The 24,944-nt window shown below is 39.7% G+C and overlaps 1 protein-coding gene across 10 annotated transcripts in view; it reads left to right on the top strand.

The window, feature by feature from the left end:
* Positions 1-3,756: 3,756 nt before the first annotated feature.
* Positions 3,757-24,944, top strand: part of GTF2I (general transcription factor IIi) — a 70,165-nt gene continuing 48,977 nt past the window's right edge. For 9 of the 10 annotated variants that reach the window (XM_058037428.1, XM_058037433.1, XM_058037432.1 and 6 more), the window contains exons 1-10: positions 3,757-3,916; positions 9,410-9,512; positions 10,856-10,994; positions 19,609-19,743; positions 20,078-20,261; positions 20,454-20,482; positions 21,504-21,552; positions 22,254-22,297; positions 23,452-23,469; positions 23,618-23,695. In XM_058037428.1, coding sequence (XP_057893411.1) covers positions 9,417-9,512; positions 10,856-10,994; positions 19,609-19,743; positions 20,078-20,261; positions 20,454-20,482; positions 21,504-21,552; positions 22,254-22,297; positions 23,452-23,469; positions 23,618-23,695 — 772 coding nt within the window. In that variant the 5' untranslated portion in view covers positions 3,757-3,916; positions 9,410-9,416. Of the gene's footprint in view, positions 3,917-4,198; positions 4,296-9,409; positions 9,513-10,855; positions 10,995-19,608; positions 19,744-20,077; positions 20,262-20,453; positions 20,483-21,503; positions 21,553-22,253; positions 22,298-23,451; positions 23,470-23,617; positions 23,696-24,944 lie in introns of those variants that run through there. The other variant, XM_058037435.1, reaches the window with a different exon arrangement.

The raw sequence follows: 24,944 nt of genomic DNA, 5'->3' as shown, positions 1-24,944 counted from the left end.
AAGACAGGAAACATCTAGTTAAGTTAGGGTGAGAAGAGAGGAATGATGGGAACAGTTAGGTAGATTAAGCCATTGCATATAAAGTTATGTTCTGAACCCTGCCCTCCGATTGGGTAATCTTGTGTTCCATATAAGATATTGTTTCTGATTGTCTCTGTTCATTGGTTCCCTGTCCTCAGATAATGTCTATGGAAGGTTGTGTTTGCCTCATTTCAAGGTCTTCTGGAACAGCTCTATACAGTATACAGGTTATGTTTTGTTGCACATTGTTAGTGCACCTTTTATTTTCCATTATTAAATGTGATTTTCAGGCATTCCAGTTGTTCCTGTCCCTCTGTCTGCTGCCTGGAATCCTCTGCAGGGCCCTCTAAGCCTGCTGGTGGCTGGGACCTCTCCTGCTCTGCCAGCTTGTGTACAACCCTTTTGGCTTTGATTTTAGAGATGCTAGGTCCCTGGCTGGTGTGGCTGGAGGAAATCACAAACTGCTGCAACAGTGTCTGTACAAGCCTGCAATGGCAGTGTTATGAAGTTCTATATGTCTAATTTAATAAACAACAAAATTGAATTTAGCAGCAATTTTAATTGAGCAGCAATTCTTTATATAAATGAATACAATCAAGTATGTTAAATATAATCAAGCATATACCTGGAATCATCCCAACTTTGTTCATTCCAAGACCAATTCTATTTCGGGATCTTGCTTATCTCAATACTACATCCTGTGTCCTGTTTTTCACGTCACATCTGCAAAGGGGCCCATCTGCTTTGTAATACTAATCACATATACTTTTCCTTTATTTTATATTGATATAGTTACAATCTAGTTAGCACGAATCATATCCATTTATCACAGCAGCAATGTTCAGAGACATGAAGAATTACTCAGCAGCCATGAATGATTTTAATATCCCTATTAACCAGTATGCTCTTTGAAGCATCTCACCAGACAAATCTGCCAGATTTTCAAAGTGGCAGCTTCTTTTTTAGCTTGAAGAAGATGCCCCTAGGGGTCCCCATGACATATCACTAATGCCTGCAGTTTTGGATAGCGTGTTAAATTGAGGGGTTTTATTTGTGAACTTTGGAAAAATGCGTATTTACTGTCACTATAACCCTCTGGCACAAAAGGTATTTTTAAGTGTTTTCCTCTTTTTTAAGAAGAGCTACAGTACACAAGCCAGTTACATGAAAACCTCTCTCAATGTGTTGTTGAAGCCCAGCTGGCTAACTAGCAGAAGTAGAAAAGCAAATTGATTCTAAATACTTTAAACCAAGGAATTTCGATCAAAACATTTTCTTCCAGGAGGTTCGTTCTTGAATTTTAAATCTAGAAAGAATACTAAGATTAATTAGTCAGGTGTTTTATATATATTATACTTGGTTCAAGAATCTGAAAGCAAAACTCCATGGAGGCTGTGTATTACGCTGAACATCTTTTCTAGAAGTAATTTCATAATTTCCAGGCTCTGAACTGATGCAGCAATTATTATGGTAATATATTACACTTGTTAATTACTCCATCTGCTAAAAACATATAAGTTACTTCTAGTCTGAACATTGATTCAGCATACAGAAAACATTTCTGATAGATTTAGAAGTCTTTAAACTTCTAAATATTAAAAATTTTTTCAGTTAGTCATCTTGCAATCATGCTGGATAAACACTATTCCATACAAAGTGTGACTTAACTCTATGACTTCAGTTAACTTTATTCTGCTTCATAGTTTATGTGGCTGGAGGAGGTTATAGAGAGTGTGTTGGGAGGAAAGGGTAAAAACTGAAAAGTTTTGTGAGGAGGAGAGAATAGTTTTGATCAAAGTGATTTTGCAGCTGGGAATGTGAGAAATGTTGGTGCGAGAAAACTCCATTTATCATGCTTAATGTTGCTTATCCTCTGTCAAAAACACACAAACCCTTTTGTTTTTGAGAGGCAGGCAGTTAGCATGTCTCCAATGTCTACTAGAATGAGCTAAGCCAAACAGAGCCTGTGTCCCCATGTGTGTTCCACAAGGTGTTATTAGCAAGGTAATGAAATAAACCCACCGTTTGCATTTCAGCTGTGGTTTGATGGTTATCCTTGGTTACTTGTATGTGTTGATTCACACAGAGGGATACACAAGAGTGGGAAGCATCCTGACCTGGAGAAATACCAAATTTCCACTCTTCTGAGGATCCATGTCATAGCAATAATGATATTACCAGCAGGAAGCAGCTGGTACATATAAATCTCAAAATGAATCATGATTGTGATTTGTAATCAAAAGGCATCTTCTCCACCCTCAGAACAATCCATGCCTGCAGAGCAACAGTGTGGACATAACCTGTGAATGATGTCCTGGCAGTGGGCTTCCATTTTGTGGGCAAGTAAACTCCTCTGGTGGATTTGCTTGAGTAACTTTTGAGCAGGGTGTACGTATGACATCTAAGTCTGTACGAAAGGCTCAGTATCAGCTGTGTGTGCAGTAAGGTGCAACTGGAAGATGCCAGTATGAAGATATGGTGGAGCATGAAGTTATGGATGCCTTCTGCTGAAAACGTCATGTAAACAGCAAGGGAACTGACAAATTGATATAGTAAATAGTTGTGGCTGCTTAGAAAGATTTGGTGTCCCTTGTGCTTAAGTTCTTCACCAGCAGCTATGCCTTCCCCTGCACAGTCTGCAAAAAGGAACCATCCAAGTACTGCAGGGTGAAATCTGCTGGTTTCAGTTCAGGTGGTGATGATTTCTAACCTTTTTAGGGTTTTCAAGTGTTTTGGTGGTTGTGATTTGGGATTTGTGTTTCTAGTCTGCTGCAGAATGCTTTTGTCTCCCACAATATAAATGATGAAGACAGTTATGTCCAGCTGAACAGTGACAAGGAACCACAAAAGCCATGATCTCTTTAATCACTCAAATCAGCTGTTTAGGGTACTCTGGTCAGTGTTTGCAGCTGGGTATTTGATTTGCACAAGTCCACAGCCTTCAGTGATGGTACAAGAATGGTCGAAGCATATCCTGCAGGGACCTTTTCCAGCTTCTGACATTGATTCCCTAGATGGATTTCTTGCTATCTATTACAACTAGGAGGAAGCTAAATGCTTCAATTTCTTTACAAATGAGATTTACTTTAAGATGCAGTGTTTGGTAGTTACTCTTGACCAACTCTAAAACACACTGTGAACATTTTGAAAATACATCAGCAGTTTTGGGAGTCTACCGCTGTAAATAATGCTATTTATGAATGTGGTAGTTTGATTTAAAATCTCTTGGGTTTTGCTGCAGTATTTTCAACGGGGATCAAATTATGAAGCGTAGCATTTTCCTTTGAATGGAAAAATTTCCATCCATGTTTACTATGTTGAACCTAAATTCAAAGAAAAGGAACAGTGATGTCAGACAAACCATTTGACTCTTTTGAGCCAGGAAAAAAAAAATCTCATAGATAAGCATTCACTATGCTTAACGTCTTTGAAAACAAAATAAACGACTGTTTTACTATGAAGGTCATGATTAACCCTGAGTAAGGCTCCCTGCTGGTGGAGGCTGTTGCTCCCATCGTTGGCTCTGGAGAGCAGCTCTGTGCGTCCAGCGTGGCGCTCTGAGCGAACAGGGGGGTGTGCGGAGGCGCCGGTACCCTCAGGGCAGCGGCCGCAGGGAGGGCGCGGTGGGGCTGTCCGGCCCGTGCTCCTGGCGCGCTGCCCGGCGGGAGCTCCGGCCCGCAGCCTGCGCTTCCCGGCGGCCCCCGCGAGCGCCTGCGCCGCCGCGGCTGCGCGAGCCAATCATCCCCCGCCCGGCTCGGCGCTGGGCTCGGCAGGAGGAGCGGGGCCGCTCGGTAGCGCCGAGAGCCCGCGGAAAAACCTCCGCTGCCCCGGCGCTGCTCCCGTAGCCGTGCGGCGTCTCCAGCCAGAGGAACCGGGCTGCCTGCGCCCGGCGCAGGTGAGTGGAGGCGGGCCTGGGAACGGCGGGATGGGGCGAGGGACGGAGCGTGACGCGCGGTGCCGGAGGCTGCGGCGCTGTGAGGGGCTGAGGGCGGCTCGGCGGTCGCGGCCGCGGCTCGCTCGGGGGGTGCGCTCGCTCCGGCGCGGGCAGGAGGGGGCGCTGCCGCCGCGCCGCCGCCTCCCATTGGCTGGCGGGGCGGCGCGCGCATGCCCGAGCGCGGCGCGTGGCGGCGGCCGTCGGACGCGGAGGGGAAGGGGCGGAGCGGAGCGAGGGCTGGACATGGCAGTGGTGGAAGCTGGCCCGGCCTGCTGGTGGTGAGGGGGATTTCTCCGGCTAACCCACCCACCCTTGTAAACAGCTGTGGTGTTTTTATACAGTAAGTATTGCTTAGTGTTACTAACATAACGACGTGATATGCACGCCGGAAGTCATTTGCATAGTATGAACTCATGGTTATTAGATGGTTTGTTTGTGTTGCACATGTGTCTCCCCAATTTGGGTGCTGTCGGGGTGATATAAAATTTTGATAGCCAAATTGAATTTTATTTTTATATCTTTTATTTTAAAGAAAGCTAACAAGTGGTGCTGGGTAGCTGGGAGTCACTGCTCCACTAATGGTGTGCGCCACTTACAATTTTGACAAAGTATATATACTGTTTATAAGTCTACAAAGCATTTTCCAGTGTGCTTGTGTTAGTCTGAATCAACAAATATCAATAAGCTGGGATCAGCAATTTCATCTTTCCAGGTGGTCGTTGGCTTCCTGTCCTTCTTGTGGTCATCTGGAGGGAGGCCTTTCACTGGTGTCTTCTAAATAATTTTAGTCTGGTACAAATGCTACTTCATTTCTTCCTTCCCATCCTGTTTGTAAATGGGTGTCACATTGGCCAGCTTCCAGTCATCTGGAACCTTACCAGTGAGCCAGGACTGTCGGTAAAGGATGGAGAGCAGCTTTGCAAACTTGTCTGCCAGCTCCCTCATCACCCTAGGGTGGATCCCATCTGGGCCCATAGATTTATGAACATCCACGTGGCTCAGCGGTTCTCTGACGGCCTCCTCCTGCATAACAGGGGATCATTCTGCTCCTTGACACCATCTACCAACCCAGGACAGTTGTCCTGAGGATGAGCCATCTTCCCACTAAAAACTGAGGCAAAGAAGGCGTTGAGCACTTCCGCCTTTTCTTTATCTGCAGTTACTAAGTTCTCTTCTGCATCTAGTAGAGAGCAAAGATTGGTCTTACCCTTTATTTTGCTATTAATATTTATGCAAAAATATATTCTTTCAGCCTTTCCTCATAGGTGAGTTGTTCCATCCCTCTAATCATCTTAGTGGTGAGTTGGTGAATAAGGACTTTATGCTTAGAATTGTAAAGCAGGTGTGTTATTACCAGGTGGGACACGTGGGGCATATTTCCTCCATACATGTGTACCTGTGGAGACAGGTTTCAGGTTTAAATACACATTGATCTCCTATGCCCACACCTCCCTGCCCCCCCATTCCCTGCCCATTCTGCCTCCTTCATATTATAGTCTTCTGTGGTGCCATGCCCTCTGGGGGTCCTGGGCAAGGGTCTTCTTGATGAAGTAGGATCTTCTTCCTCGGTGTTGCTTGATTTCCTCTGCACAAGTGCAATGGAGGTTTGACTTTCTCCCAGGTCACTTTGTCCTGGCCAACGCCAGGAGCCTCGTCCTGGCTGATTTGGGTTCTGCTTTAGAACAGAACCCAACAGTACCTGTTTCAACAATACCTGAGTTTTGCTTTACTGGGTTTTCTTGTCTTTATGGTCTTTACATAGCAATTATATTATTTTGTGTTCTATTTCAAGTTGTTTCTACATAACAGGTTGCACTCCGGTTACAAGTTTCATTCTGTACTTTTTGCACACTTGCTAACCTGTATGTATTTCTGTTTTCTCCACCTTGAGTCGCCATTTTTTTTTTTTGCAGTCTTCTTTTACCCAAGGTTTGGGATGTGAAATTCAGTAATTAATATTTGGAAATAATAAAACAGTTAAAAAGTGTAATGCCAAGAAAGAAAGGGAGAGGAGGGGTTCCACCCCCTACCCCCTTTCCTGCAGATGTTGAAGGCAGGAAGAAGCAAGAGATAACAGTTATTAAAAATTAACAGAAAGAAAGGAAAATCTGGTTGGGTCCCAGGAAAATGCTAGCTATAAGAGATTTATTGCTTTGATGCTTAAATATAATATTATGTTAGTTTTGGCTTACATTATACTAGCTTGGTGTGCATGTGTAACCCAAGGGTGAGTTGAAGTAGATTAATACCTTATTAGCCTCTCTTGGCTTCACAACAATGTTTTCAATCACAAAATGTATTGAGTCGCCAGTTGTTTTTTTTTTTTTTTTTTTTTGCAGTCTTCTTTTACCCAAGGTTTGGTATGTGAAACGGTTGAGAGAAACATCTCCATGGTGACTATTTAATGAGTGCAGGTGCCCCCATAAGCTAATCATGTAGCTGAGTTGTTTGTGTACAAATCTTTCAGTCAGTATCTCACAATGTGGAACAACTTTTAGACTCCTTTTGTAAATATATCTCATATTTTTTTTCTGCTTGTTTAACTTAAATTGCATTTAAGATAACAAGCTTGTCTGTGAGGTGGCAGGGGTCCAAGGATCCTGCACTCCATACCCCATGTGGTTATTTTTTTTTCCTTGTGCGCTATTATTGGAACCAAATTATCCCTTATTTTAACCAAACTATATTGTCAATATTTCAAGTGTATCTGATTTTATATATTTTAAGCTATTCAATCAAAATTGCCACTACCTCTAATATTGTTTGGCTTTTTTGATGATGGGATAATTGGGCAAATATAACAAAGGGACCAAGTGGAGGAGGCTGATTACTGCTGAAGAGTGGTGGGATGATTGGTTTCCCAGTCAGTGCCTGATGTGTGCTGTGGTGAGCAGCAGTACTCCAATGAGAACACAGGGTGCATGAAGCCACCATGCAAAGGTGCCCACTTTGGACACCTGCTGTAAACTGATCAGATGATTTTTTTTTTTTCTCCAAGGTGATGGAATGTGAATGGATGCTTAGTGTTGGATTTGCTCTTTGTGAGAAAAACTTAAAAAGTTTTGTTTGTCTTTAAATCTGAGTCTTTTGGTTGCTGTACGTGACCATTGTAGTATAGAAATACGAAGTAACAGTTTGCACTGATGAAGACAGCAATTTCTCTCTCTGAAAAATGTGCCAGTAGAGTTTAGGTTAAATTAATTCACTTCACAAATATTCTGTGTGTTGATGGATACACAGAACTAAAGTAATTCTTAGTGAAGCTGATCATCATGTTGACTAAGTAAATAAAATTACACTGGTAAAGACAGGAATTATCAGATGGTGAGGTGTGCTGTGATTAATATTTCATTTTGTTTACATGATTCCCATGTAATTTATGAATGCCTAGGTGCTGCACTAGGACACTTCAAATAGCAGCTGCTGGAATTGTGTTTTACTCTTTTAATTGCTCTTAGTATTGCTATTAGTATTGCTATTAGTATCAGAGGTCATGTAGGCTGAGTAAAAAGTCATGGTGCTCACTACCATAAAATTACCTAGGAAAAAATGGAATTAGTTATCCTTGGTTTTGGGAAGGTCTCAGCTGTGTGATGAATTCCCCCCTGCCTCATCCTCCTCTACCAAAATGCTGCTGGTTTCTTGTGCTGAATCAGTGCTGTTGGATGTGCTGGAACTGCACAATGCCCATTCTGTAAGAACTGGAACACAGCCAGCTTGGCTGTGCCAACTTCTACCAGTTCCCTGAGTGGTCAGTATGACTTTGGGGTCTCCAACCACCAAGGACCACCAAAAAGACACCAAAAGGACAGGAAAATGCATGCATAAAGTGTAGAAAATGCATGCATAAAGGGTAATAATTTGGGGGAAAATATTATCGTAGGTATGTTTTAAATTTAGATATATATACGTATATATACTGATCTGGAACAAGCTTTAGTACCTTTCCAAACTCCCTATAAATAATTATCACCATGCCAAGCAAAATAGCTATTCTAATCTGTGCCTCTCTACTGTAGAAACTATGTTAGGGACAATCTCCAGATAAGAAAATAAACCTAGGGGCCAGAAAGGTATTAAAAACTCAAAAAAATCTGGGGACCAGAGATACATGAAGGCCTCCACCCAGAGAGACATTATCAATTCAAGCAATATGGCTAGTGACTGCTTTATTCCAATACAGAATAAGTACAACCAAAATGCTAGCAATACAAGGTTGTTCCACTCAAGCCCCACGTTGGGCGCCAAAAAATGTATTTGTCCTGGTTTAGGGCAAATTTGGGAGGAAGCAGCAAAAAGGTCCCTCCAGAAAACAGAACCCTCCCTGGTTCAGGTAGAGATTTCCTTGGGGAAAAGTGGAAAAAATTGTTTATTTAACAAGCAAAGTATTCACAAGCATAAAAAATTAATAGTATTAAACAGTAAAACCTCACAATGGTCTGAAGCGATGGCAAATTCAGAAAGTCCTTGTCATGAGGGGTAGCTTGGCTCGCTCAATCTCTTATCAGTTCCTCCTGTGCTGGAAAATGCCCTTTTGGGCCACAGGTGTGAGCTCCCAGTGTTCTTCTGGGTTTTCAGTCCACAGCAGGTTTGAACAGTTCCAGGAAAAAGAAAAGCCACTATTGGCGATGAAGAGAGAGAGATGGGGACTCAGCGTGATGGTCAAAGAATCCAAGTTTATTGTGGGATACAAATGCTTATAAAATATTTTAGAAAAATGTGCTCTTAGAAGCTGCTGAAACTTCATTCTCTTATATCAGTCTTGTATAAACAATTCTGCCAACAGAAGCATAAACAAGTCTTGATTATTACTTATGTTTTAAATAAGTTGAAAATCTCCTGAATGACTTAGAGAAAGAAGGGGTGCTGAAATTTAGTTATTAATTTTAGTACCTTACTTGAGACTACTCAGCTTTGAGTTAATTCTGCAACTGAAAAATATACAAATAAGAATGTCACAATTTGGTTATTGATACTGTAGTCTTTGAGGTTGTGATTTTGGGGCAGGATGGTGATTGTTTGTTTTGAGCTAGGCTATCATAGTTATAAGGGAAGGTTGTTCTTATACCTGTGTCATAATTACACTTTGCCATTTGTTTGTTAATGCCAGTGTTTGTTGCTGTGTTTATTTAGACATGCTAAGAAAGAAAAATCAATGTAAATTCAGCTAATCAATTAAAATGCATTTTTCTGGGCACAGATAGTTTGTGGCCTGATCATGGTACAACATTTTATCTTCTGTTTAGCTCCAGCTTTGGATGAAATAGCAGGAAGCATGAAAGAAGAGCATGCACTTTCTCCTGTTAATTTACCTATTTATTTAATTGCTTGTGTGCAGTGGGCTGTGTTCTACGGGATTTTGAATTTATTTTTTTCTTTGCTTGCATAAGAGGGGGTTTATTTTTTTTTCACTGTTGTATGTATCTGTAAAGGTTTTTTCCTTTCACTTTACAGGAGGAAAATGGCTGAAATTCTTGGACCAACATCCATCCATGATGAGGAATCCTTGGAAAGCAGAATGGTGGTTACGTTCCTCATGTCAGGACTGGAGTCAATGGTTAGTAGAGAAGTTAAATTTTGGCATCATAAATGTGTCTTGGTATTTGCAGGATTACATCAGTATATTGCTTCCCACTGGGCAGCAGGGAAGATGGATTGTTGTATTCATAATGTGTGTTGTCCAACCAGCTGTAATTGTATCTTTGGTTGTAATAAATCATGCTATCAGTAATCTTGTTTCTTGGTGTGGTGTGGTTGTTTTAAAAATTATTTTGTCAAATAAACGGGAAGTATTTGTTGATTGCTTTGGTACAGTGTGGTTGAAAGGCAGGAGTATGTTCTGGTCTTTGTCATATGTAGTGTAGAGTGAATAAATGGTTTTGAGGCTAATGCCTAGTCTTCAGCTGCTGTAGAAACTCAACAAAACTTGTTCAGGAAATACTTCTTTTTTTGGTATATCATCTGTTTTTTAGAAGTTATTAAATTGTGTGGTGGGGTTTATGGTTGGCTAGGGCTGTGAGTGGAAATGCCCATCCCATTTCCTTGAAATTGAGGCAGTGTCCAAGATTTGTTTATTTGAAATTGGGGTTTTTAAATGATAAGCAAGAGTTTTCTTATTAGCAATGAAGCTTTGAGAGGAATGATTATGAGACAATATATTCCAAGTCTTTTATCCCATTACTTCTTAAGTCTTTGTGTTACTTTCTTCTTCTATGCTCAACTGTTGGTGTTTTTATGGGCTGTAGCAAACTCTCATTTAGTTCCTATGTGAGTCTGACTTTCTGTGATCACTACTTGGTCATCTCACCCGGTTTTTTGGGATCCTTGTTCTCTCCAGAGGCTTCCTGCCTTAATTCTTGCCAGAAATTTCTCCTGGCGGAACATATGTAGGTGTTTGCAGGGATGGTGCAATCCTTCCATTCAGGGGCCATTCACCTGGGGCTGGGCCCAGCAGACAGGACAGGGCAGACCACAGGGAGCCATCCTCCTTGCAGCCCCACCTTTCTGAGCAGAAGATGGTGTGTGAGAAGTGTGCTGTGACTATACAAAACTTCTGTGCTTTGTTGAAGATGGAGTAAGACACTCAGTATGATTAATGTGGAAGTGGTAATTGAACATGGATTAATGTCATAAATAATTTCAATTAAAAACAATGCAATCTCTGAGTCTATACAAGGTCTTAATTTGCTGATGAATCTACAATACTGTTAAGATTTCTGATGAAAAGCATTCCAGATATGTAAATTGTGCTTTGCTACTAGCTGATGTTATGTTGCTCACAGTATCTTCTGAAGGGTGGATGCTGGCAGCAGTGCAATAATTGTTTTACATGAAATCACATACATTTTTATTAACTGTATCTTAACTATGATAATAAAAGCTTTCTTTTTCTTTCTATAGTGTAAAGAACTTTCCAAATCCAAGGCAGAAATTGCCTGTATTGGTGTATTTGCAAGAAATGTTTTTGTTGTTGGAACTGAAAGAGGAAAAGCCTTTGTCAACTCTAGGGAAGATTTTAAGATGGATTTTATGGAATATTGTAAGTTTCAATGTTTTCTTTTTGTATATCACAATCTGCATAATGTATATTGCATAATATTAATGATTTTGGGGGCAAAATTCTGTCTATCATGGCTGCATGCTATAATTATGTTGGCTAATGCAAATCAAGCTGTAAAATAAGCAGTAACAGTGGTCTTGTTTATGGTGTTATTTCTACAGTGGCTGGAAGTGTTCATGTTTTCCTAGATAATATGAAAACCAGTACAATAAGAAGTATTAGACAGTCAGCCCTTGTAATGCATCTACATTTCCTAGTGTGTGTGTTAATTTTGCTTTGTATCCTCTCCTCCAAACTTTTTTTCCACTCAGGAAGAGTGGAGGAAGGCAGTGAGCAGGTAGAGAAGTACTTCTGTCAACTCAAGTGGTCCTGGTTCTTGAGATCACTTCATGCCTTACTAAAGCAGATGCACAGTTTTGAGAAGATGGTATTTTTTCATGTAGCTATTTTATATCCCTTTTATTTAGTAGACAGAAGTACTCATCTGTAACATTATGACTTGAAATTACATCTGCATTACTTTTCTACTGCTTTAAGTACATCTAGGGTGTGTTATTTGTTTAATTTCATTTTTACAGTAAAACTGTGCAACTTTTGTGTTCAAAGGACTTGATTCATTGATTCATTCATAGAGGACAGTATTTTTACTGGGATAGGTTTCAAAGGTTCAGTGATGATTTAGAGGAGCATCGATGCAGTCATTTGGGAAAGTGTTGGTGGTGCATACTGCCTAATAAATAACAAAATTATTTGCCTAGAGCAAGAGAGAAGATGGAGGTCAAAGGTAGGGTATGATAGAAGAATCAGTCTGATTAGGAGTTTAAAAAACTGTCAAGTTGTTGTTGTCAAGTTAAATACTGCTTGGAAAGCAACTGCATTTAGTGTGTAACAGAAAGACTTACTCCCAAAAATGCTTTTACTGCTACAAGAAATTGTCTTGAAAGCTCTGTCTCAAGATGAGTTGTTTGTGGTAGGTGTCTTAGTTTGAAAATGACAGGTGTCTGTTAAGGAAGGCAAGAGCCCTCCCTTGAAATGGAAAATGTAACCCCCCTCCCACTGAATTATTCTAATTTTGAAATTAAAGGGCTCTCAGGCAAAGATATGGGGATAGGAATAACAGTTCTTTATTAGGAAAATTAAAATACAAATGCAACAGTACAAACCAAAAAAACCACAGCCAGAGTCAGCCCATGCCCTGTCCCCTGTGTGTCAGGGGGGTGTCCCAGCCCCATCCCAGGGGGGCTCAGCCCTCCTGCAGTGCCAGGTGTGGCTCTGCTGCAGCAGGGATCCTGCACAAGGGGGGAGTTTTCCTCTGCAGCTCCAGGGCTGCTGCAGATGGGTCTGGGCTCCCTCTGGCCATGCAGGGCAGCAGAAAGCTGCTCCTCTGGCAGTGCAGGGGGCAAAGGCTGCTGTGCTGTGCCAGGCTCAGATTGGATCCAGGCAGGAATGCTTGGCTCCTCCCCTGGGCAGAGCATCTCCCCATGGGATGCTGGGATTGGATCAGCCCTGCAGGGACACTCAGTGGCCATGGACAGCAGAGATCTGCTGGAGGGAGGGTTGGCTGTGGGAGAGATAAAGAAACAACTGCCCTAAGGACAGCAGAGAGCTGCCCCAGCTCTGATAGATGGGGATAGAACACCCCCACAGGCACATCTTGCAGCCTAAGACAATTGGGCTCTGTTTTTTTCTTTTTGTTCTACTGGCATGGACAGTGACTTTCTGTGCACATATTGATGCCGAATTTTGCCCCAAACAGGCAGAGTGACTGCCTAATCAGACTCAGCTTAAGTCAATTAAGCAGGAGGTATTTTTATTAGCGACGCGTCGGAGAAATCACAAAATGGATTTCTGAGTTCACATAGCAAAAGCAAGCCTTATATACATTTTTGGGTATAGGATTACATCAGATCAGATACATAATCATGCATATTCATATGGGGCGTGGTGTAGGCGGAGTGTGGGCGGAGCATAGGTGGAGACATCTCTTTTGGGGGATTTTCAGGTGGTCGTTCCTGTTGCCTTCATCATAGACGGGGTCTTTCCGGTGAGTCTTCCTCTTTAAACTTTTGAACTCCTTTCCTAATCTGGTCAATTCCCGGTGTATTTGGCTTAGATCCCGTGGCTTGGCAAAACCCTTAGGGTCGTTTTGACATTGCTGGCTCTAAACCTGCTTAGCCCATTAGTTTCTCCTATACTTATCTCTTCCCCTGTTATGATGCTTTACCTCTTATCTAATTTATTGCTCTGTTTTCCTAGTGCTGTGCTTTCTCCGTGTGTTCTAGTGCTAGGCCCTGCTTTACATGCCTCACATTCCATGTTTTAACCCATTACTTCTGGAAGGCTATCTGCTTTAGGGCTTCAATATTTACTCCAAGGAAAGTCAACACAATGTTGGGTTGTAAGAGATAGCTGATATAAAAATGTAGAATTGTAACTTGATTGCAGAATCGAGTAGAAGATGAATCAATTTCTTTTTCTTTTTCCTTATTTTTTCATTTTTTACCAGTACAATCTTTGCATACTCTTGTTTGTGAAAACTGCTGAGTACTGGGGAGGGATTCAGTTTTTCACCTGATTGCTTTTTTTTTGTTTTGTTTTTGACATCCTAGGTATTATGTGTTATTGCCAGTACTGTGGTATCATGGGCCCTGATATACCAAGGACTTTGTGTAGTAGACACACTTATTAGTAGAGGATCAGAAATTATGGGGATTTGCTGTTTGATCTCCTGGCTAGATCTCTGTTTCAGATTTTGTAATGTGGGAAGCACCGGCTTCTCATCCATGCTTGTATTTGGCTGTATGAGATGTTTCTGTAGATGCATGCCTGTGTTTAAATCCTACATCAGTTTTGATAATCCTCAGCTTTTGCTTTATTCCAGTTACAAGATACTTGTTCTTGGGCTGTGTTTTTGTGCTGTCAGGCTGATAGGACTACAGAATATTAACTTTGAAAACAGTGTTTCCATTATGATTCTTGCAGAACATTGTGGTGTAGATCTGTGTGAACAAAGCCAATATTGTCAGTTGTTGCTTTCATGGTTTCACTAAGTGCACATCTCCCATGCTTTCAGCGGACTCTTGATACTGGAAATAGTTTTCTTTTGTCCCTGAGAACGATGTTGATAATTCCAGAAAACATTACTTCAGAACAACAATTTTTAGGAATAATAGCATTACATATTCCTGGTGATGCTGATTCCATCACCGCCTTTGGCAGCTTTGAGGTCTTGATGAAGTTTGTAGTATATCATTTGCTCTAAAATGTAAAGCTGTGGAGGCAACAGTTCCTTGTTGCATTGTTTCTTCAGCTGAGTATGAAAGCAAGGAGTAGGCTGTGGTAGTTGAGATTTTAATAGGTGTTTTATAAGAATCCAGGAAGGACACAATTCTTTGTATATTCAACAAGTGAGACTTGAGTCCTTGTTACTTCAGGACTTGTTACGTTAGGACTGATAAAGGCTTCTAAGAGATTCTTACCTTGCTGTTAGAATTAAACCTTTAAAAATTCATCTGTGATGTCAGTCCCTGGAACACATCGTGCTGACAATAGTGAGAATTATCTCTCCACTTGTGGGTGCCTTCATATTTCTTTAAATATGGAAACAGAAGTCTAGTTACTAAGCACCTCTGGTTATGTCTGACTCTCTGTAAGCCAGCACATATCTTCAGTCTTTATTTCCACATTTTTCAAAGTTCCTTTGTGTAATTTGAGTAGTGTATGAAGCATTTTCAGAATTTGCAGGGCTGAGACTTCAAATCCACTGTTTTTTTTAAATTAATGAGTGTAATTTAGTGGGCTAAACTGATGAAATGTATTTATGAGGTTTCTGAAGGAAGTAGTGTGTACACTTTTTAGTGGTATAGAACTGATAAAAATAATAGTGGTTCAGTGAAAGCAGCACTGGAGTTTGGTTTCTTGTGGCTTTCATTCATGATGACCCTGACCCACATGGCTTCCCTAATGCCTTGCTGCAGGGCAAGGATGAGCCCTGACCAGAGCCCATTTACTTTATTACCTTAAGAAAATATGTTAGGAATGAATAATAACAACATTTTCAAAAATTTTAGTACGGTTGTGTAGTAAGTGTCGAAAAACCAGTCAACAGGCATTAATTATTTAAGACTGAGTCAGATAATGTATTCTTTTGAACTCTGCTTAATGAAGATGGTTGTGAGCCCTATGTCATGGTGAAACAGACTGTTCAAATCAGTGTAGAGCTGCATGTTCTTGTATCCAGAACAGGTGCCTTGGGTAACCAGCAATGTCAGACATTCTAGGCCTGTGTAAGTTTGTATTGTATATAGAAATAGCATGTTCTTTGAGCACCTGCTCATATTGAGCTTATGGACAAGTGTAGATGTTCCTGCACTGTAAGCAATCAACATCATATGCATCTTGCTCTAACAGTGCTACCCCTTTTTTTTTAGTTGCTGTCCCCTGCTAAAGTGTATTGTGTGGTCCTCAGCTCCTCTTGCATGGCCTTGGCAAGATAAAGTGCCTCTGGATTGTCATCTCTGGATTGCTCTGGAGTTGTGGGTTATCAGCTGTCCTGAACAGGGGACTTACTCCTGGGGATCTGAAGAATGCTGTTCTCTTCAGTGTTCATCTTTGCCATCGTGGCAGTTTCTCTTGGGCTCTGTGGAATTCATTCTCATTTGATTGTGAGCTGGAGATAGTTTATAAGACATCCAAAGAAACCCCAAAACCCAGAGGAAGCCTTCTTTTCCCCAGGGAAATAAGAGAACTTTCTGTCAAAAGGGAAACTTTCAGAAGAGTTTCCGGATTCAGAAACACCTTTTTGGTCACCTGTCCTGGACTTTGAAAGATGTTTACCCAGCACCATATGTTCCTCCATCCCATTTGCCAAGGAGACAATTCTTCTCCAAGAATCCCAGTTGCCTCTGCTAGCATTTCCACTGGTACTGTCTTCTACACCATTGATATTGCAGAGAAGCTTAATCCTGCTAGTTCTCAACTTCTGGCAGCTCTCCCAGTCATGCTGCTTGTTTCTTTGGTGGTGCCAGGGCTTTGGGCTCAATTGACTGAGATGGGGCCATCTTGCACCTGTAGATGGTTCATCTTGGATGGGTCCTTTATTTTTGCAGCCTTCATTTTTCTTCTGATGGCCTTGGGTTTCCACACTGATCTTAACAGTGCATCTGCTATGGGCTTGACTTTGACTTCAAGTCCTGCTAGAGACTTTGGGCCAGGGTCTTCTGCTCTTCTTACCTGTACTTCCATGTCCACCCAGCCACAGGTTGGGAGAGCTTCTTGTAGGTTCAGGAATGCTCAGAATCTGGGTGTTCTTTATGTAAGAACACAACCAAGAATGACTGGAATGCAGTTCTCCACAAACTTATGGGAAAGATTGGTCAGCTTTGGCTCCTCAGTATGGTTTTTTGGTATGTATCTGTTTCCATCATCTGCAGACAAGTAAAATGATTTTTCCCATTAACTAGGCTACTGTGGACCTGCTTGAAGATCTGCAGCTGGGCTTCTGTCTCCTTGAATCCTTCTGAGTAACTTGTACAGCTAGGTTGCTTGGCTTGATTGCCACAAACCTTTAATGTTCTGTCTCTGCCTAGTCAGCTAAGGGGTGTGAAGTTAACAGCTGGTTTAAAATCCTCTGGGGAAAGTTCAGTCCCATTTCCTTGGAAATCACACATCTTGTTTCCTCAAGAGTCAAAAACAAACAGAAACTTAGTGTAGATAGTCACTATTTCTGAAATTTCGTGCCTCCTAAATTCTGCCTTAGGTGATTTACTTTTTGTGTGGTTCAAGTGATCCTTTGATAATTACAAAATTACTTTTCTTAAATTGAGGAAATTTTCCAATTTCATGAGCTGTAAAGATGGATGGCCTTAAAAAGCTCACAGATAAATTGAGTGAATGATATTATAACCAAAGCAAAATGCTTTTAGCTGTGCACACATTTACTTTCCTTCTTTCATTGCAGTAATTTTCCTTAAGTACAAATAATGAAATACTTGTATAGGAGTGGTGTCACAAGATTGTTGTTGCTCTTAAGGTGCCTCTCAGAGTTCCTGTGCAGGGGTCACATTCATAGTCTTAAAATTACTTCTTGTTTTTCTCTCCCTGAGGGATTGAAAGACACCAGATTAAAAACCTTCTGATATTTTAACTGCTATGAGACTGACAGCTCTTTAGCTAGTGGAGTCCTGAGCTCTATCAGCTTCAGATACCAAATTGTGCCAGCAGTTCTCTATTGAGCATCTCCAGGTTTTTTTTGAGGAAGTTTCAGTTAAGTAGATTGTTTTTCTGCTAAAGCTTGATTTCTTTGTTTCTTATTCTTTGGTGAGATGAGGACAGTGCTGGATTTGTAGCTTAGAATGGGGACAGCTGGGAGATTCCTTTTCCAGCTGAGTGTAATGCTGGACTGTCAGACCTGGAGGGAAGGATATTCTAAAGAACCCCAAAACATCTAGACAGTCAGAGAAAATAAGAGACACTTAAGCATTTATTGACTCTCATTGCAAAATGAGGGTTGTTGGGAGTTGTATAGTTGTAGTCCTGCTGAATTTAGAAGAGTAGCACAACTAATTCCACAGGGTGTTCACAACTGTGCAGAATGCTATTCTTTTACCATATAACCATTCCTCCCCTTTGTGAGCCATAAATCAGCCCCTTCATCCCTCTTCTGCACCAGATCTTGTTGTATATGTCCTTGACATCCCCTCCCAGATGTAGCCTGAATCCTGCTCAGGGTTCCAGTAGTTGTGGCAGGGGCTTTGGAAGAGCCTGTGAAGCCGTGTAACCTCCAAGGGTTTGTGTGTCCATTGATAGTGCCAGGGGGAGTGAATGCCTGCTAGGTTTGATCAGTTCTGCAGGGCTGTTACAAATCTTGCTGCATTTGAAACTTAATCTTGTCTGTGAGTCTTGATTAAAATCAGCCAACGATTGTGGGAGGGATTAAGGAGGCAGATGCATAATGTGATCTTAAGAAAATGCATAAAAATCATGTAATTCAAAAAACCCATAAGGATTTGTCTTCTAGTTAAGAAAGTTTCTCCACCTTTCTGTCTGCTTTTCATTTTCATATGAAGAGGGCAGTGTTGTCATCTTAATTTTGGTTTGTTTATTATTTTTAGAAAGTGTGGGTACACTTTCTGAAGCTGCTGGCAGTAAAGGCATTTTCAGAGAATCAGTTTCTTACATAGGAAAAACACCCACTCAAAAAGGTACATTAGATGTAGTTGTAAATGGAAGCTGATGTCTTATCCCAAGTCCACAGGCAAATCCTAAATGCTGTCATTGATTAAGCACCTGTGTTACAGGTATATAACAATATCCCAGTTTTGCATTATTTTTCATGTTCTGATGGCCCTGTCATACTGCAGAGAATGCAAAAGTTTCAGGCCTGAAGAGCTGGCAAATTAAATGTCACGTGGAGGTGGGTTTGCAGGGCATGAAGCAGATGTGTGAGCTGCACAGGAAGGATGAGATTCTCTTTGAAATGAAGATACGAGTTTTTAAGATGATAAATGTGGTTTTAGTAAAAGCATTGCTGCTTCAGCTCATTTCACAGCCCATTTGTAATCAGTTGTTCAAAGTGATGTTTGTTTTCTTGTGTCAGTGTAGAGTTCTGATGCCAGCAGTCCTGGTGATGCACATCGCAGTGTTTCAGGCTTACTGCTGTGCTGGCTCGTGGTGAAGTCATGACACAGCTTCAGCACTGATCATGCTCTTGCACAAAGGAACACAGATCTCCCTTGCCTTTCCTTCAAGGTAGGCAAGCATATCTCTGTTGTTTGCCTCTGCTTTTGCTGGATAACTCTCAGTAAATCTTAGCAAGAATTGAATTATGAGAAAGGAAGGCTGCCACCCAAAGCCATCGCTTCTGTTTGCTTTTTAATCTTTTTAATACTGGAAGTGTTCTTACTTCCTCACTTCTTTTGCAGTGACTTTTGCTCAGAGATTAGAACAAGATGTAGGGCTGAAATCTTCTTTGTTTGAGTGATGATGTCTTGTTTGTAGCTCCTCTTATTCAGCAGTAGGAGGTGTATGTACTTAAAATGTCCTTTGAAGGAGATGAGCTGTCATGGCAGAAGTCAGATCCCTTCTGTAAAATGTTCTTTGAAAAACATACAGAATAAATAAACCAGGACATAACAGAACTGCTGCATAAGATGACATGCACAGCACTAGAGAGCTATGGGACCCTTCACACTGGCATTTTATCTTTTCCTTGGTGACTCTGTTGGTCCTTTTTTTTTTCTTGGCAGTTTAGCATTTTATTTTGACTGTATTATCCTCCCGTGAGATTAATTGTGTTTTCAACCTCTTCATGCCAAAGAAAGCCTCCTTGGATGTGTCTTTTAATTTGTCATTCATGTTCTTCAGGGGGTGATATTTGCAAAGATTGTAGTGAGGCTATAATAATTCTGGTGTAAATTTAAATTTGCTCATTGCTTATATACATAGATGTGTGCATTTGCTTCTAATAAAAGTAAACTCTTGCAATTTCCTGGCAGGTTTCCTGCTTGAGAATCTCTAGTTTAAAGTGGTGGGACTAGGCACTTCTAATAACTTACTATTTTGTGCTTGTCTTATTTTTCTAAATGACTGCCAGGTGTTACAGAGGAGGGCAGGCCTCCAGAACTGCAGAAAACAAAGACTGCACCACCTGTAAACAGACAGGCACTGGATGCTGAGGAGCTGGAGGCTCTTAGAAAGTCTGTGGAGGAGTTTTTCTGCTTTTCCTATGGTGGGTGCTTTAAATTCTTCTAGATTTTAAAATTTTTATTCCATTTGGGAGGAAAAAACTGCATGAACTTAGCCTTCCAACTACACTGCTGTTCTTAGAAACTTTTAGTAGCTGTTTCTGAAAAATACACATGTAGTTCTTCTTGATGTGTTTTGTGGGATGTGATTTGAGATTCTTTCACAGTGCACATTAGTGCCAGCAGTATTAGGTTTTCTGAGAAGAGTTGCATCCACACTTTGCTTTTGCTCCAGTTCTGTCCAGAGTTACAAAGTTTTTCATACTTTTGCTAACTTCAGCAGTCTCAACACCAAAACGACTCCTCTTTTTTTTCCAGGTAAAGCTTTAGGAAAGTCAGCTGCAGTACCTGTGCCATATGAAGAGATTCAGAGGAACCAGTCTGTTGTGATAGTGCAGGGCCTGCCTGAAGGAGTCACATTTAAACATCCATCAAATTATGATGCTTCCACCCTGAAATGGATTTTGAAAAACAAATCAGAGATCTCATTTAGTATCAACAGGTTATTTGCTCTCTTTCTTGTGCTAGTCTGTCTTAATTTGGTTTTGTACTTCAGTAAAATTAATTTTAATTTTTAATTAAATACACTGCAGACTGTTTCTCTTAAATAGGAATTCTCTCTGTAATGTACACTACCAAGTAATTAACAATGTCTTTGCTAAAACTGAGTTTTTCTTCCCATATTTCCACCCAGGCCTTTCGTAGAACCAAAGAAACAGATAGGTAAGTTAATGCTTATTCACACTAAACAGAAAAATATTAGAATTTGAGTTTAGGTAGCAATATATGTAGAGCATTTGTTCATATAAATAAAGTGGCTAACTGTGCAGAAATTTCTAGACTGTGAGTTGCCTTACTTATAAGTAATCCTTTCCTATATATAACCCTTTCCTTTATGTGTTTGCCAGGAGCAACTCATTAGAGATGAAAATCATTCTATTTCATTCTTTGTCTTGATCAAGTTCATTCTGTTTCATTTTTCATCCTTATACTCAATTTCAATTTAATGTGAATTGAATAGAATCCTAAGAGAAGGAGAAGTGAATATAGGAAGGATTGCTTTCAGTTTACAGAAGATGCCAAGACATTCTAGTGCTTGGGTTCCACTATCCAGCTGATTTTGGCATTTATATTTAATTTTAAAAAGTAACTTAATATTTTGAAGTGGCTAGGTGTTGTAGTTCCTATGAAAGCCTCTATATATGAAAAATTCTGAGCTAGAGTGAGTATTGTGAAACTCTAGAGAGATTCACTTCTAGCTTAGAAGAAACCCCCTCTCCTCTTCCTTTTATGGTGTCATGTTGCTTTACTTGCTAAATGCAGAAATGTGGGGATTTGTTTTATGAAAATGATGAAGCAATCTCTGTAGGAATGTAGTCCAAAAGGAAAAGTTTAATTTCTTAAGTAAAAGAGCCAGAAGTTGATGCTTGATTAGTAAAGTTAGAGATGTGTTGCCTATGCTCAGGTTGAGGACTAGAGATGGAATATTACAGAAATTCTGTTAATAATATAGTACTATCAAAAATACAAGGCAGGTTTTCAGTGTGCTAAGTGACATTCTAACGCTGTTTGTGTCTCAGTACAGTTTAATGGGATCTTTCATTATCTGTGAATAAGGAAAATATGCACATATGCTTGTAAAATATGAACAGGCTTTTGCTTTGTGAAATCAACGTTATATTTTCAATTTGTGTTTAAAGTAAATGGAGTACAGGAAATTAAAATATTGTCTTTTAACTTTCAGAAGCTGATGAGACAACTCCTTCACATTCAGTTATACCCCCACTTGAAAGGTGAATTTTAAATAATGTAGATTTTTTAAAAAATCAACTATTTTCATATTGTTATCTTTGTCTTAATGTGCTTTTTCTGCACATCTGACCTTTGAATAACTTTTGCTTACTTGGCATTTTAAAAAGCATGAAGCTCAGTCTTCTCTTTTGATCATTATTTGTGAGGAAACTGTTACAAGTTAAACAAATGGCAAAGTTTCTCTTTAGCTTAATTAGCCCAATGGGTGTTCTTAATTCACAGTCTGTTAGTCTTAATTCATAGTTTGTTTGCCATGTTTTGTGGTACAGCAGTGAGGGAGAACAGATGTAATGTTGCTTCCTTCCCCCTCCTCAATTTGAAAAAAGTGATTTTTTTAAAATTAGTAAATGAAGATATTATATCTGTAATATATCAAAAATTTGTGAATGTGAAAACAGGGATCAGTTTTCTGTACTTCTGTGTTTACCTCTCAGTAAATGTTAAACATGATCTGAATATTGGATGTACCTCAAAAAAAAAGTAGGAATAGGAGATTGCTGGCAATTCAGTTGTAAAAAATCAGATAAGCCAATATGCAGGGGTTTTTAATTTTATGTTCTTGTAAGAAAAAAGTTCTGAGAGATTGATTTTGCTTAACAAGCTGTAAAGCTTTAAGAACTTCCCAGAAATCTAAGATTTGTTTCTAATAATGTCATTCTGTTTGATTTGTTTAATTTTATAGTTGTCCTCCTGTTACTGTGAAAACAGAACCAAGCAAGGATCCTGGTATGTTCAAAATTTTGCCTTAATTTGCAGGAAAAAACCCAACCCCCCCCCAAAAAAAACAAACAAAAAGAAAAAAAACCCAGATTATGTTAGAAGACTGAACTTAGGCAAAAACAGAAAAAAGAGCTCCAAAAAAGAAAAGTAGGAAATAGACATCCTTGGTGACACAGAAAAACATTTCTTTCCTTGAAACTGTCTGTTTTTCAGTTGGAGTTTTTATCAAATTAAACCCTATTAATTAAACCTATTAAACCCTAGCCAAATGCTTCCATTTCAAGAGGGAAATTACAGATTACAAAAATTTGTAATACACTGTAGACTGAATTTATCTTTATATGTAATTTAGAGAAGAATTTATTTGTTAATATTCCTAAAATATTGAAAATAAAAAAATGTCCATTTTCTAGCTAAAATAGAAATTAAAAGTTCATAAATAACAAGAGGCATTATTTGTTATTTAAACGTTGCCAGATGATTCCTGAGTTGCTCTGCAGGTAGCAGATGATTCCCCAGGGCATTGTGATCTGTGCAGAGTAATGCTGAGCTGTGTGCTGTGAGATAAAAGCATGGACAATCCCATTACAGCCAGTGAGGCAGCAGGTGTGCTGAGAGATAAACTGGTGCCTTTGCCTTTTGCTGGGTTGAGCTGCACTGCTCAATTTCTTATTACAATTAAGTTTGCCTATGTGGTTCAACTTTTTGCTCTTGTTATTTGTGCTTCACAACTTGAAATTTGTGGTTTAGGCACCCTCCATTTTTCATGTTTTCCTTGACATACTCAAAGCATTAACATGAACTTTTTACTAAGTCACTCCCAGACTATTTCCAGTGCTGCCTTTTAGGCATTTTAAGTAATTCTCAGGAGCTTTCCCAGGACTTTTAGCACAAAGAGTGATTAAATATATTTTTTCTTGTGGTAGCATGCAAAGAGGAAGGAGCAAATTTAAAAAATATTCTTCAGATCTGAGACAACATCTTCAGGGGAGCCTGGTTTGTAGGGAGGTATTTAATCCTAGATTTTTTCTGGGGTTGACCAAACTGAAACATAAGAAACCAGCAGGTCACTTTGTTAACATTGTTTTAGCTCAGCAAATGTGTAATGTTTTGTATTTTTTTCCTTTTTCTTTTTTCTTTTTTTTTTTTTTTTTTAATAGAGACCAACGAGGATCATGGTGAGTGCATTTTTTTATTTTGTTTTTTTGGTGGTTTGGTGGTTTTTTTGTTTTGTTTTGTTTGTGTTTGGTTTTTTTGGTGGTTGTTTTTGTTTTAAGAATCTGCTTATTATTGTTTCCATATTTGATTCCTTTGTTGCTTCTACAGGAATTTCTTCCAAATTGTCAACAGTAACATTGAAACAGGAAAAAGATGATCCTAACTACTATCAATTTAATACTCCAGGTAATGATATAATGTGTTTATCTCATTAAATGATTGGTTGCCAAAGTGTTGATCCCTCCATGACTCTCTTTTAAGTAATTTTTGGTCATTAAACATGCAGTTACTTAGCTCTGTTAGGATACAGCATTTCCTATCATGTTATTTTGAAGAATACCCAAAGAACAACTTCATCCCAAACCCATATGTGTGTGTTTGGTTCTGAGGAAGTTTTGAAACTGCTTGATGTGTTTTTCTGAGGGTACAATGTGCAGACTCTATAATTCAATGACTTTGTTAAACAGGAAATAAACCTTTCTGGTGATGCTTTCTAGAGCGCTGCTTGAATTTTTATTTCAGTTTAAAGTTTCAGTAATTTTTATACACTGTACATTATGTAATCAGCCATTCTGTGATTCTGTGACTGGAAGTGTATCAATCACTTCCTTTGTAGGAATGACCAGTATGTGTCAAAATTGTATTGAAAGGTTTATTTATGTGGACAAAGCAAAACAATATTTATGAGGCCCATGGCTCAGCCTCCATGTATGTTTTAAATTTTCTCCCAGTTCTTTTGCCTCACCTCCATGTATCCAGTTTACACATTCACCTCAGCTAGGAGAGAACAGAAATTGTTTTTTCTTTATGTTGGCATGAATGGTAATTAAGAAATTGTTACTATAAATGGCAATATAAAATAACTAAAACCTTAAATTTATCATTTCAACCTGTGTGTACATGTCATTAGATTAATTGAGTAATACAAAGAAACATGGGCAAGCTGCCACATATCTCTCAACGACAGTTATATGTTCAACAGTGAAGTGCAAAACAGCACATCCCTTAATTTTGTAATACTGTATATTATTGAGATAACATTTTATGTATGTTCTGACATGAGGATTCTTGAGACTATTTTCTAATGTGCTTTAATGACTAATTATGGGGATGTGAAATCAATACTTCATCCTAGCACATCTCAAGAGACATAAGAGCATCCTTCAGAGTGACCTCAACCATGGCATAGCAAAGTGTCACCCTTTGAGTGCAGAACTGGAATAGTGTTGGGATTATCTGCTCTTCATAAGTGTACACTGCCTAGCCTTGGAGTCTTACAGGCTAGGCAGATTTAATATAGTAAAAGTAGATACTGGTGTGAAGACAACCTAATCATTGTTCCTTCCAACGCCAAGTCTTCCCATTCTTTTGCTTTTTATCCCCATTGTGGTTTTCCATTTCATGCATACAAATGATGTCAGAAATTGGCCAATAG

The sequence above is a fragment of the Melospiza georgiana genome, chromosome 19, assembly GCF_028018845.1.
Source record: "Melospiza georgiana isolate bMelGeo1 chromosome 19, bMelGeo1.pri, whole genome shotgun sequence".
Classification (NCBI taxonomy): domain Eukaryota; kingdom Metazoa; phylum Chordata; class Aves; order Passeriformes; family Passerellidae; genus Melospiza; species Melospiza georgiana.
This window is presented reverse-complemented; position numbering and strand designations above follow the sequence as displayed.